This window comes from Moschus berezovskii, chromosome 21 (assembly GCF_049115385.1).
Source record: "Moschus berezovskii isolate FMDL1 chromosome 21, NW_MosBer_1.0, whole genome shotgun sequence".
Classification (NCBI taxonomy): Eukaryota; Metazoa; Chordata; class Mammalia; order Artiodactyla; family Moschidae; genus Moschus; species Moschus berezovskii.
In genome coordinates, this window is record NC_142480.1 from 65,029,645 (window position 1) to 65,044,403 (window position 14,759).

Below are 14,759 nucleotides of genomic sequence, written 5' to 3' on the forward strand. Positions count from 1 at the left end.
CTCATTGTTTCACCATCTATTTGCCAAGAAGTGATGTGACTAGATGAAAGTGAAAGTTGCTCAGTCGTGTCCGACTCTTTGAGACCCCACGGACTATACAGTCCATGGAATTCTCTAGGCTAGAATTTTGGAGTGGGTAGCCTTTCCCTTCTCCAGGGGATCTTCCCAACCCAGGGATCAAGCCCAGGTGTCCCACATTGCAGGAGGATTCTTTACCAGCTGAGCCACAACGGAAGCCCAGGACCGGATGCCATGATCTTAGTTTTTAGAATGCTGAATTTTAAACTGGCTTTTTCACTCACCTCTTTCACCTTTATCAAGAGGCTTTTTAGTCCCTCTTCATTTTCTGCCATTAGGGTGGTGTCATCTGCATTTCTGAGGTTATTGATATTTCTCCTAGCAATCTTGATTCCAGCTTGAGCTTCATCCAGTCCAGCATTTCATATGATGTACTCTGCATGTAAGTTAAATAAGCATCTGCCTGCCAATGCAGGAGACACAGGTTCAATCCTTGGGTCGGAAAGATCCCAAGGAGAAGGAACTGGCAATGCACTCCAGCATTCTTGCCTGGGAATTCCATGGACAGAGGAGCCTGGTGGGCTAGAGTCTACTGGGTCACAAAAGAGTTGGATATGACTTACCAACTAAACAACCACCTCCTCCACATACACCTCTGTAAAAAACAAACAAAACCCTGAAACATAGCAACACTTCTACAGAAAGTCACACAAAATGAGTTGCTTTAATTTGATTTTCTGCACTGTAACATTTACAGTTTCACTGTATTTATAACAAGACTAAGCGTATTTGGTACAAGCTGGCCTTTTCCTTCAGGTGGAATAGGGACATTCTTTGAGGACTGGGAAAGAACAGTAGGACCCCTCGAGGCAGCTGTGTGGAGCCACTTCATGAGACAGACCCCTTGCTGGCCCCCAGTCACTGTGGCAATAAGCTCCTTTGCAGCTGAGATTACAGCAGTTCACACGCAGCAATGTGGTTGCAACCCCCCAGGTAGGGCTGGCACCTGCTTCCTCCCATGACAAGGAAGCATAAGGAGAGATCTTGGAAGTCTGGGACCGGGTGGAGCCCCTCAGCCACCGGCAAGCCATCCAGTGGGTGGGCAGTCCCCAAAGTGTCATCTTCCTGGAGGAAGGACTTGCAAGGCGAGAAAAGCTTCTGTAAGCCCACCGTTCTCTTAACCTGACCGCTATCCTTGGGAGGTGGTGTGGAGACCACATCTCACTGGTTAACCCATGGACACACTGTGTAATGCATGAAGGTGGCTGCAGACAACACCAGAGACTCTAGGTGACCTTTCAAGTGCTGAGGACTGAGGTGAAACATGACTTGTCACTTAGCCAGGTCACAAATCGTGACACAGGTTGTGTTAGGTATTAGCCAAGGCCCCCAGCCTGCAGTCTGTGTGGCGTGTTTTGCCCTGCTCCAGCTGTGTCAGGGAGGTTGGCCTTGTGAAACAGGATGTGGTCAGAGCGCAGGGCAGAAAGGAGAGGAGGGCAGAGTTGCCCGCGGCTGTCAGGAACTTGACCGCTGGGCTGATGGTGTCCGGGGCAGTGGGACACGGACCAGGTCCCGAAGTTCGAGGCTCCTTCTGTGCCTCGGCTCAGAAAGGGCCCTGGAGGGGAGCACCACCCAGCCCTTCTGCTCTCGGACTCTGAGAGTGATGGCACCTCCCTTGTGCCAAGAGGGCTGCCACGTGGCCTACACTATGCGACACGCTGCCTGTCTCCAGCCGAAGTCCTGCATGCCAAGGTGTCATGCACGTTCTCACGCTGGCTCAGAGGAACAGCGCCGGGAAAGCGATGCGGCCGTCCAAAAGTAACGAGCTACACTGTCTGACCTGCGACAGGCTCTCCAGCCTCCCTCGGGCAGACCTCCCACACGGGCAGCCCACCCAACCTGCTTTCCTCCAAACACAAGTCCGTTAAGTCTGTTTGTGGCAACAAAGGCTGGCACAGATCCAAGCACGCATGTGCCCTCCCTTATCCGTTTCAGTGAAGTTTTAAAATGCTACCAACGTCAGCCTATTACACAATTCATCCTGCCTTCCATACCAGAACCCCACACAACTGGTGGTTCTTGGCGAGAAGGGCCTGAAGGCTGGCTAGAAGAAGGAGTGGGGCCGAGCACATCTCTGTGCGTTGTGACGGCCCCCCTTCACCACTTTCACACATCATCCTTAATTTTTAACAGGAACTATCTGGTTTGGGGTTTATGGGCCATTTCAGTTGAATTCTTCTCTGTATTTAAAATAAAGTTACAAAAGCTAAGAGAAAGTCTAAAGTAACAAGTGAAACAGAGTTCTAACCAGAAAGTGTTCCAAGTTTAAGGGAAGAAGGACTCATCTGTAGGTCATGAGTGTGGGAGGCCGTGCAGTGGCCATGCAGGACGGGGCATCATCTGCCCGGAGGCGTGAGGGGTGGGGACCAGAGCATGGACAGAGGGCCGGGCAGCGTGGGGCACCGCACGCTTCTGCAGACGCGGGCCCAGTGTGCGCGGTCAAGGCCTAGAAGAGACCCAGGACCGTGGTCCAGGGAGACTGTCCACCTGTGTCACATCCACACTGGGAGGGCGTGAAATGACACCAGGGTGGACATGGGGGAGTTTCAGGGTCTCCTGGAAGATGAGTCAGTGGTGAGGCAGGGAGAGCTCTCCAGGCAGAGACTGACGTCCTCATGAACAAGGAGACTGTTTGGCTGGAGGCGGCACCCTGAGGGTCCTACAGAGTCTTCTTTCTGGGCAGCAGGGGGAACCAGAGCTGCTGATTTGCAGGGGTGCTTTAGGAAGAGGGAGTGTCCAACTGGACATGAGCCCACAGACCAGGGGTACCGAGTTTAGGCATGGCAATGCCAGGGGAATGAGGGGCTCCACCGTCATCTCTAGAGCCAGAGTCCTGACGGAGGGAGGGCAGCACCTCCATCAACACTGAAGTCACGAAGAGGAGCAGACGCAGCCAAGAATGAGGTTAGGGAAGGAAGTGGCCGGTGTTAAAGGATCACTAGGACACCTGATGGCCACGGAGGCTCAACAAAGCAATTGCTCACACTCTGTCCTACGGTTCCCTATTACGATAAACAGGAGAGGACTTAACTTTGTCATCAGGATGTATACCATGCTCTTCCTTACTGAAGAATAAAAACGTCTGTGCTTTTTTCCAAGGAAAAACTAACTACTCCCACAAAGTAAATGGCAATTAGGCTGAAGGACAGCAATTCCTACTGTGAGCACGATGTCATTATCCTGGATCTTCACTGTCATTACATGGTAAATACCTGTCCTGAGAGTGTAATTCACATCCGCAAAGCTTGCTGCTTTGGCGTCAAAGATCTTACTTTGCTTGATTCTTAGATTATATGGCAACTGCGGGCAATTTATTCTGTAGCTAGATCCACCCTAAAATCCTGAGCACATTTATGCACACAGTACCAGCAAGTGGACCCTTGTTAAAATGCAGATTCTGAGAGGCCGAGCAGTTCACTAAGGAACCTCGAAAGATACACTTGTATCAAGAAGCCAGAGGGGGCTTGGATCTGGTTTGAAGACCTTTGTTCTATAAACACAGATTCAGCAAGTTCTTTAAGAAGAACAAACATAAGATGACGCATTCATTCCAGCAAAAAAAAAAAGAGGAAAGAGGCACTTGAAAGTTTCATTTCATTCCCAACTGCAGTGAACATAAGTATTCCCCTCAAATAACTTGAAAAACCTTATGAATCAGTGTTTAAGATTTTTGCTCTCCAAATGTAATAAAATTCTTCAGCTAAAACAGGAGTAATGAGACAAAATGGTTTTGGAAAGTGCAATAGAAAAAATATCGTCCACTGGTTTATTTTTCCAAATGAGCAACAGGCTATTTACAAATAAGCAGATCTCCAATGATGTATATTAAAATGACAAAACTATTACTGTTTGAAATCTAAATGAAAAAAAAATTTATTAAGGCACATTTGTTCTGTGAGTCTAAAACAAACTTTCTGGTGTAATGACAGATTCATTTCACTTTTGTCCCCAAAACACATGAGCACCAGGATTATCAAAGAACACTCAATATTTAGTAAAACAGTAAGGAATGTAAAAATTGAGGAGAGGGAAGAGTTTTCAAAAAGAAATCTTTGGAGATCAGTTTACTGCAAATAAAATATACTAAACACTCCTTATACACATAAATACTAATAACTAACAGGTACTTGGGAAATGGTAGAGCTCTAAACAATGGATATTAAATAAATTAAAGGTATTTCAGATACAAAGGATAGAACAAAACAGTAATTAAAAATGAGACACCCATCTCCATTGACATAACACAGATAGGATGCAATGAACAGAATCGGATACATTTCCCCCAATGCTTTCATTAAGTTTAGGTTTCTTTATTTTGTTTAACCTTGCATACATTACATTTATGGCAATGATTCTTCTTTGCCATTCTAAATAGTAATATTTTATCTTTTAAAAAGAAGGGTCTGGATAGGAGAAAGTGCCAGACCCTTCTTGAAATCTAATGCCAGGTCCATCAGGCCACACTGATTGCAATAAGAACAGCCATCTATCTTACTATGCTTTCCTGCTCCCCTTGTTTCGAAAAATAAGACAAGTTTTGGGGAAACAATCACCTTTGGAAAGCTCTTGAGGATGACGACATAGCTACTATTCCATTTATTTGACGACCGGGACATGAAATGGCTTAAAAAAACTGTTGTAAAAAAGACAAAAGGTAGAATCTGTGCAAAGTTAACAGTCAAAACAAAACATTTATCAGAGTTACAGTGTTTTGTTACAATAATACTTTGCAGTAACGTTCATGTTTTCTGCCATAGGACTATAGCAAAGAGGTCTGAAAAAGGAAATATTAAAAAAAAGTTTTGCTCCTCAGGTACATTTCAAGTCATAATTAAGCACGTCTGCTACATAATGTTTAGCAAGAAAATGTGTTCAAAAGGCAAACATGATCACATTTTTGTTCAAAAAGCTCAATCTTCAAGGAGTCCTTTGTAAGAAAACCATGTAAAATATATCCCCTTGTATGGACTTCAAAAACTGATCGTACAAAAACATTTTTGAAAAATAAATTAGATTAATTAAAAATGTCCTTTCCAGCAAAGCTGGACATTAGGCTGTCCTCACTGAGCCATTATTATTGCTGCTTTTACTATAATTTGGGTCATTTTTCTCTAGCCACATTTCAGCCAACTGCTGAGTGGACCCATATGTTGACGCTTTGGACCCCAAGCACATTTTGTACTGTTTGGGATCAAGGTTGGGATCACAAAAGACAGGATGGTGGACATGGACTACTCCTACTTCTTGGCTCCTAAATGTCTTCAAACCTGCCTGGACAACCTTGTTGAAAAGGTCAACATCCTCAAGCCCCCAGCCTTGGATAGAAACATCAAAGCCGCCTACTTGGACGAGATCTCCCTTATAAATACAAGTGATGCCAAACCCATAGTTTCTCCAGAAGCCAGTTTTCTGAGTAAAGGCAAAATGGTTGTCACTGGGAGCCTTCCCACTATAAACAATCTTTGGATCGTACTGGCTAAAGATGATTGGAAAATATATTTGTTGGCCCAGAACTGTATTTGCTCGACATCGCTGGAGAAATTCTGCAGTAAACACAAGGTCAACGTCACAAAAGAAGAGCAAAGATTCATTATTAAACTGGGACGATCCCACTTCTAGGGCCAGAGCTCTTGAAAATTCTCCAGACACAGGCAAAATCTGCATGTCGGCTTTAGGGTACTTAATGCGGTAGTCTCTCATGAGTTCAACTTGCTTGGCCTTGTCGGGGTTGGAGTCAGAATTGAAGAGAAGAATAACGAGCTTGACGTTCTGATTCGGAATGAGGCACGTCTTCTCAAAGTTCCCCATGAATCTCGCAAACATGTCAAACCGTCCTGACAAAGGGATCAATATATTGATCTTTGTCTCTTTGGGTTCCTTGTGCTCATTCTTGGACCCAGGAAGCTGAAAGGGAACAAGCTTCTTCAGGGAATTTGAGAGAAAGGACAAGGATCCGGACTCTTGATTGATTTTGTTGGCCAATTCCTTTGCGTCCAGTTCCTCGTGCTCCACAAACTGGATCTTGCTGAAGGTCTGCTGTAAATATGCATGCCTCCGCACAGGGACTGTCATCTTCTTCCCTTTGTGCTTTTTGTACAGAAGCAGCAAGTCCAGAATGTACTCAGCCCCATACATGGGGTTCACTCGGCGATAGCCGTACTGTATCTCCTTAAAATCAATAATGCGCCCTCGGGTCTTGGCGTTGGCATTGATCATCTCCATGACCTGCATGACAATGTCATCCAAGGCCTGGCGCTGCGCGGAGTCCATCCCTCGTCGAGGGGGCTGGCTGTCAGCGGCTGAATACAAGTATTTCCCAGTCAGAAATTCCCATTCCAGAATCTCCTCTCGTTGGCGGGGCTGGAACCTCATGAAGGAAGGAGGGATTCCCAGCTGGAGGTCTTCTTTATGAGCCTCAGTGTTGCTGTATTTGCTCATCAGGACAATCTCGCGGTGCAGCTGGATGGTGCGGTGGCGAAGCTCAGCGATCTTGCGGCTCAGCATGTAGCTGTGAAGCCGGTACTGGTAGGGGGGGTTTTTGTTCGGGTGCAGAGTGATGGCACGGTGAATTTTACTGTTATGGAGATCCCTGATATACCCCTTCTTGTTCTGTTCATAGTTCTCATAAAAAAGCTGCTGCATCTGTGAAGAAATAAATAAGATTTCTATTAGTAATATGTGGCTGAGTGTCCCCCCTCCTGTACTTCTTTATATATCTGCATACTCTGTATTATAAATCTTTCTAAATGAGTCAGAACATACCTAAGATTCTAGGTAAAGCTTGAAATACAGCAGTTCAGTGAGAGTAGAAGAATTGTAAACTGCTTATAGAAACAAGACTTCATCAATAACTAACTCGGTCAGTGCAATTCTATAGGCAAATAGAACTATGAAAAAAAGTTTTCCCATAAAGTAAAAGTATAATCTTGAGCTCACGGTGCACCAACTCAGCATACCTGGAAGAGAATGCCACCTTTAGCCCCCACCAAACCTGGGAAGGGGACTGGAGAGCCAAGGTCCCCTCCCTGAAGACTGGCACCCACAAGGAGCTGCCATCTAAACAGGAATAAACTGTTATCAGTGGGGTGAAAAGCAGAACTCCAGGAGAATGGGCCGAGCACAGACAAATGCTGCTTCCAGGGAGCTGAGCAGAAAGAAAACCATCCAGCCACACGCAGAAAGAGGCCTGCCGCTTGGCAGGGCATGCTGCAGGTAAAATCAGGGGTCAGCATGGTTGCCAGGACCACACTCTGAGAGTCCCTTAACCATCTGTGTGTTCCTAGGCAGGCAGGAGAGGGCCTGCTTGCTAGCCACCAGCTCTCAAGCACCAGTGCAGAGCTGAAGGGCAGGTAAGGCAAGGGAGTTCGTTATCCCATCTGCTCTCCCTCTTCCTTAGGACACTGGTTGGGGAAACAAAAGTTTGAGGTCCTTCAGCCAAAACAGGGTCTGTTGCCTCAAGCTAGATAGGGAATATACTTAATTATCCAGTACATTCAAGCAAGAGAATGATGACCTCTACAAAGCCTTCTTGAACAAAGAATTAAAAAATTTGCAAAAAATGTTTTAGCAAAAATAACGTTTGCAGCTGGTATCTGATAACCCTACTCCTTGTTTCATTTGTGGCTCAACTTCGTTTTTCTGAACATGTTACTAAAAACTAACTCTTGATAAGGGTACATGGATTTGCATCAAGTAGTTTATTTGCCTCTGGACAGTTGTATTTTTGACTTTTTTTTTTTCTTGAGCCACTAAAGTTATAATGATAGAAAAATACAGATTAATATTTTTACACCGCATTTTCTTTTTCTACACAATTACCATAGGCTACCAATACATGAACCCAATGAGAGCAAAAAGAACAGAACTCCTTTCAAAGAATGGCTTAAGTGGAAAAAAAAAAAAGGCACACATGCAATGCTGCTGGTGCTGAGCAGGGGCTGCGCACACACCCACTGGCTCAGTTCCAGCCGCAAGTCTGCTGAACGCTGACCACCTACGTCCTGTCCTTGGAAGAACAAGCCAGCCTGGAACTCATCATTTCCAACTTTGCTCTCCAAATCATCTACAATCAACATACAAGGTATGTGTGCACATGGAATTATCCAATGAAATAATTTCCAAATGTTACAGTTAAGTGGAATAGGTAGTCAAGCAAAAAAGAAAAGAAAAGGAAGCAGAGAGAGTGTCTCGAAGGTTGGCGAGAGCACCACCCTTCTCACCTGAGCAGCAGGCACACAGGATGCTCACCCACATGTGCAAGTGCTCACTCACTGTTTCTCTTAGCACAAACAGCACTTAATTACTTAAAACACTCGACTTAGTAAATGACCTGATTTGCTGAAAGGGCTTTCAGTAACTGATGCTTGAACTCCTCCAGCCCCAGACAGACAGGCCACAGAATGATAAACAAGAAAAGTGACAAGGTCTGGATGATGATCATAAGGACCATAAGAATTTACCTTTCTTTTAATTTCACTCTTTAGACAGGTCACAACAAAAGAACTCTAATGAAATTCCTATCGAAACTATTTTCACCATTCATTTCCTAGCTGGGCTGATTTCTGGGGAAGAAGTACATGGCTCCAAGGTGACAAGTGAGTGTCCTCTGAGGATTCAAAACCATGAAGAAACACTGTGGAAAACCCTTTGCAGATGCTAAGGATATGAAACAAATACCTTCAATACCGTCATTTCCTTCTTCTGACCCTAACCCCTATATGACCCAACAACTTGAGGTCATTCGTCCAGTTTTAACAAAGTCAGCCTTTACAGCATCCATCAAATTAGCTAGCCAAGCCACCTGACCCCACTTCCTTCTCCTGGGGACTCCACCGTGTGACAAGAGTCACTCAAAGGTCAGCAATATCTTTATCACAGCAAAGAACTCGGCAATACCCAATGCTCCGAGGTCAGGGAAAAGTACAGTCACCACTGTAAGCTATATGATGGAAGGTTTCTTAACGATTTTGGCAGAGAGTTTAAATATTTGTTATAATTACAAATTATTTCCATTTTGTCTGCTTATAACTTTCAAAGTTTTGACAATGAGCACGAAGAACCACGACTGCTTTGGAAAGGTCCCTTTTACATCTTCCAGAATACAGACACGGCGAGCCATCAGGCTGGCCACAAACGCTGCTTTCCAACTCTGAGGATGCTCTGAAGCAGGCGGGCGTCTCAGCTCTGCTCTGCTCCTGCCCTGCTGGCTGATGTCTCGGTCTCCCAATGGGTCTCCTCGCAGAATTCTTTCCTCAATTCTGCACAGTACCAAAACCAGTCTTCTTAAAATATAAATCAGAGGCTTAAGGCTAAAATATGAGTGGTAGAACCCACATGAGTCTCCTTCCCAAAAGCTCTTAGAATAAAGAAATGCAAAAGGAATAAACTCGTAAGGACCAAGGGAATGGGGTCACAGACACAGTAGACAGGAAATGTCCCCAAATTCTGAGAAAATGGAGCATGAAGGAAGTTGAAACCAAACAGACTGCTCTGAAGAGTAAGCCAATTTATTTAATCCTGGGAAAAGATACTGGTGTTGCAAAAGCTAGAGGGTGGGGGAGCTCCAGGGCTGAACACAGGGAGAGTGGAGGAGCTGGGAACAGGGAGCAGGGCGAGCCCCACGGCTCCTCCCACAGAACATCACCGGAGCAGAGGGAGGCCATTGGTAGGAGACGCCCAACATCTTTAGAAACATGCTCCCAGTCACTCTGCCGTTTAGATGATGGGTGTTTTGCCAGAATTCATGTAGGGTTGCCTATCGACGGTTGCAACTCAACCAGCACTGGTGAGCAGCAAATACTGGTGGTTTCTTAATGCATAAACTATTTACAGTAGTTACTCCTGAATGTCCCTGTCTGTAGGTTACCTTTCTTTCTTCCTCTGGGGTTACTTCACGGATAAGCACATAAGCCTTAAGTTCAATCTCTCCAAAAATGAACTGTGACCACCTGGGTAGAGATGAGTTCAAAGCTGGCAACAGCGGGAAGTGAAGTGAAAGTCACTCAGTCGTGTCCAACTCTTTGGGACCCCATGGACTGTAGCCCGCCAGGGTCCTCTGTCCATGGAACTCTCCAGGCAAGAATACTGGAGTGGGTATCCGTTTCCTTCTCCAGGGGATCTTTCCAACCCAGGGATCGAACCTAGGTCTCCCGCACTGCAGGTAGATTCTTTACCGTCTGAGCCACCAGGGAAGCCCGACAACAGGGAGAAAGTGAAAGTCTAAACCACCCCCCCAGGCCTTTTCTCCCAACTGGCTCTCAGAACACTGGTCTCCCACTTCTCGATGCGAGCAGGAGACTGGAAACATCTTTTCTCTATCAACTAAACAGCCCCACAGACATTTGGAGCCCCCAGCAGAAAACAGCACCCAAGAGCTGATCACTACCGCAAAGACCATTCCCCAGCGTCTGTTGTTCAGCTGCCACGTCGTGTCCAACTCTGTGACTCCACGGGCTCCGCCAGGCTCCTCTGGCCGTGGGATTCTCCAGGCAAGGAGTGGGTTGCTATTTCCTTCTCCAGGGGGTCGAACCCAGGTCTCCTGCATTGCAGGCAGATTCTCTACCGTCTGAACCACAAGGGAGACAGCAAAGATACCAGTTTAAAGAAAATCTTGCCTATAGAGATTCCACTTAAGTTTTTCAATGTTTCAGTCTCAAGTGACAATCAACAGCAGAGACCATCAGGCAACTGAAAGAGGGTTCCAATGGGAATGACGGAGACAAAACAAAGAAACAGAGGGCTTGGTGAAAATGGAAACAGTGAAACGAGGAGAAGAAAAACTCTACAACCGAAGCAAAAACTACCAGGCATTCAAAAAGAAGCTACTGTATCTGTGCAACAAAAATAGAATACCATAAAAAAGAACAATCAGGAAACAAACAAGCTCTTGAAATTAAAATAAAATAGCAAAACAAAAAGAACAGAGTTCAAACATAAAACTGAAGAATTACCAGAAAATAGAAAAACAAAATCAGAATACAGGAGAGAAACGTATTCTTTCTAGAAAGAGAAGGCACGTGAGGGAGAAAATACAAAAAAGGGTCTAAAATGAAAGTGCTCAGGTGCCTGGATTGAATCCTAAGTGCCCAGAACAGAGGACAGCTTGGGAACGATACAGGTAAAACTATTAGAGGAGAAAAAAGGCTGCATACAAATAATTCAGAAACTGGAGTGGCACTAAACATATACAAAAACTAAAGAATAACACCTTCAAAAGTAGGAAGAGTGAAAATTACTTCTTCAAAGAGAATTGTCTTCCCAACCAAACTATCCATCAAGTAAGAGGGAAGAAACAGTTTCAGGCATTCAAGGACTCACATTTCACCTTGCATCCATTCTTTCCCAGGAAGCTATTACAGGATGTGCCCATCCAGAAAAAGAGGATAAGTCTGGAAAGATGACACAGGATCCAGGAAACAAGGGGAAACCACAGAAGGAAGAAAAGAGAGCCCAGAACGACAGTGCCAGGAAGTCCTTCCAGAACAGTACTGTGGACTGCAGGTTTGTGTCTCCCCAGACTCGTGTGCCAGGAGGGAGGGCCTTTGGAAGATGCCTGAGCTTAGACAGGCCGTGAGAGTAGGGCCCACAGTGAGACAGGGGACCTCACTCACAAGGGGATGGAGTGCCAGGAGAGGACATAGCAGGACGGCGGCTGTGTGCAAACCACCCTGAGAGTCCTACCGAACCCACGATGCCGACACTCTGATCCTGGACTTCCAGCCTCCAGAACTCTGAGAAACTGCTGCTGTTTCAGCCACGCAGTCTACAGTATTTTTGTTCGAGCAGCTGGACAAAGAGCTAGACAAAGAGCTCTGCGGCAGGCTGAGGGTACCAATGCAAATGGAAAACAGCACAGACAGTTCACTGCTTGCATCTCCAGAGTCCAGCTCGGTGCTTGACACACTGTAAGATACTCAACTTGAATTAATGATTAACAGCGGTCTTGAAGCATAGCAAGTATCAAGAAACTGAACGAACACAGCTGATGCGGATAGACACAATAAAATATAGCTGTGTTCCACTGACGAGGACACACCCTAAAGCGTAACAACCAGCAGCGTGTTCTGAGAGAATACATGCCACCAAAGGATACAGCTGTCATTTGCTTTTCACTCCCCAGACACCAGCATACAACTGTGTGCTTTATTCTTGGCTATCAAAACCCTGCATGAGGAGAGCGAGGTCCATCAGGAGTCCTCTGTGAAAGCAGGTCTTCACGCGTGACTGATAATTCTTACAGACTCAATATGACATCATGTTTCCAAACACTTTCAGGGAAACATTTCTCAGAATGTTTTAGAAGCGGTCCATGGCCATTACTTTCATAGTGACTGAAGTACAGACCAGCTTTACCTGAAACACAGTTTCAGTGTGCTGAAGGAATAAATACAAAGATAAAATTATTAACTAGCAGGCTTCTGATTCCCTGGAACTGTTGCAGACTGATAATTTTAAGCTATAGTAAAGCTGCTGTAAGCAACTTCTGGCTAAAGTTTGGCAGAAAGAAATGTTGTATTATATTCTTTTTTTCTTTTAGTGAGAAGAAATCTGTTGCAAGACAGAAGTGTGTACGCACATTTGTGCATGCGAGTGTGTTTAGTGGAGGAAGCACTTATTTTATTCCAAAGAAGGTCAAGTCTATACCTAGACTAGCTAGTGACTCCCCTCCTCAATTCACTCCAAGCCACTGACTTATTAGTCCACTAACACTGCCACAAGATAAACGTTTCAGACAAAGAGGCCATTCACCCCGCACACAGGATGAAGTAACATACCTGCTAGGATCTTCAGAAGTCTAAATAAATGCCAGTGAAACAGCTCCCTTTCTAAAAGGGCAAATGAAGGTGCAAGTACTTTACAGAGAAGTAGACACAATGTGACGGGTGAGCACTTGCACCTCCACATAAGGGCAACAATGGCAATATTCAGACCCTGCCTGAATCGGCTTCCCTTGGCACCTTGCGGTCATTTAGCACATTCAGCAATCTCCCTCAACTTCTATACAAAGCCTTACACCGTGCAGAGGCAAGAAACCATTGTCTTCTCACCCTCAGTGCGGCACAATGAGAGAGGAGGGAAAACTCAGATTTCAGGGGAACTTTTGAAGAGAGAAATACATACAACAAATGAACTTCCAAATTAAGAACAGAAAAATAAAGCGTAATTCAAAGTAAAGATGTCAGTGAGACATGAAGGCCAGGTTAGGGAAGAAGGTCGAGAACGCTCTGTGACTCGAACCTGAAAAGGAGGCGGGGGCTGGAGGGAGGTCCTGGAGAAGCAGCGCGTGCGTAGACGCGGCCCTCCCACCCGCCGGCCCAGGCCTGCAGGGCGACCCCGGCCGGGGGTCAGGGCCCCGGCACCCACCCCTCAGCCGCAGCCCTCGCCGCCCCGCCCACAGCTCACCCGCGCCCACCTCGGCACTCGCAGGTCTCATTTCTGCCTTTGCAGTAGTTCAGGCATCTGCATTTGATTTTGGAATCTCTGGCAAAGCTCTCCTCAAGCTATCTCTGCTTTTACCTTGACTAGTTTCTCTGCTGTAATTCAGATTTTTCCTACCTTTTGCTTTTCTTTGAAGGTGTCCGCTTGCATTTAAGAAGGCATGTCGTGGGTGGGATGAAATTGAACCATTTTGCTCTTAGGCACTTGAATGAGAAATAACTGGGTCATTAAGCTGACCATCTAGATCACCTATCCGCTGTCCCTCTTTCCCTCATACGATAGCTAATTCCACTGCTTACTACAATGTTCCCCATTAAGCAGGTAAAATGCAGGGAGGATTTAATTTCTGAACTCCAGGGAATTTTCTGGATTCAACAGGAACAAATTTTCAGTCTCTAAGAGGAATAACCATATCATTAAGAAAAGTTGGCAATTTGCTAATAATAGAAATAAAACTATCATTTCTCTTAAAGTTTAGAAGATAACGACTTAAAGTACAAAGGTTAAAAAAATAAGACTACATACTGACACTGCTTTTATGCTACCAATAAGTTATAAGACCTCACACAAGTCATTTGAATTTCTTGGGCTTCAAGTTTTCTCATTTATAAAATGATTGCATACAGGTTCCTTCAAAGTGAAGAATTCTAAACTCTTATGTGCTAACTCTAGAACCAGTCCCATAGTCATGCCCTGATGTTCTTCAACCCGTCCATTCTGATATGGTTGAAGGTGTAACACCAGGATTTTGCAGGATTCTACCTTTACCATCAAACTGTATTTATTAAAGGGGAACAACACATCCCAATGAACTGTTTCCATCTCATAAAAACAAACCTCCAATTATGCTATAAATGAAAAGAGTTAAGAATATGAGATTCATAAGAGTTCATTTTAGTAACACTAGAGGTAACAAATATATAAGTTTTTGGTAATAAAGAATATGTATTTTGCATAGTACCAAATTCAGAGCAAGGATTTATCATTAACAAGTATTTCAATGATCTATTCCTTGGCACATTCTTTGGAAAAATATTATAAAACACAAAGCTGAAAAGCACTGCAAAAGAAAACATAAATCAATGCATATAGGTTATCTAATAATCACAAGGAATACCTTGTTGAAAACACTCTAAAGGCTTTTCAAGATGGAGTACCACTGAAGATCTGAAGTTAATTTCCAGTGTCCATAAAACAGCCCTTAATCTTTGATCTAAAAAGCAGCCCCATAATCTTGGATTCCA

The 14,759-nt window shown here is 44.8% G+C and overlaps 1 protein-coding gene across 2 annotated transcripts in view; it reads right to left on the reverse strand.

Moving 5' to 3' along the window:
- Positions 1-724: 724 nt before the first annotated feature.
- Positions 725-14,759, reverse strand: part of CHSY1 (chondroitin sulfate synthase 1) — a 93,425-nt gene continuing 79,390 nt past the window's right edge. The window contains exons 3-4 of one of the 2 annotated variants that reach the window (XM_088829700.1): positions 10,463-10,642; positions 725-6,720 (exon numbers count right to left, since the gene is read on the reverse strand). In XM_088829700.1, coding sequence (XP_088685826.1) covers positions 5,128-6,720; positions 10,463-10,642 — 1,773 coding nt within the window. In that variant the 3' untranslated portion in view covers positions 725-5,127. The remainder of the gene's footprint in view (positions 6,721-10,462; positions 10,643-14,759) is intronic. The other variant, XM_055417676.2, reaches the window with a different exon arrangement.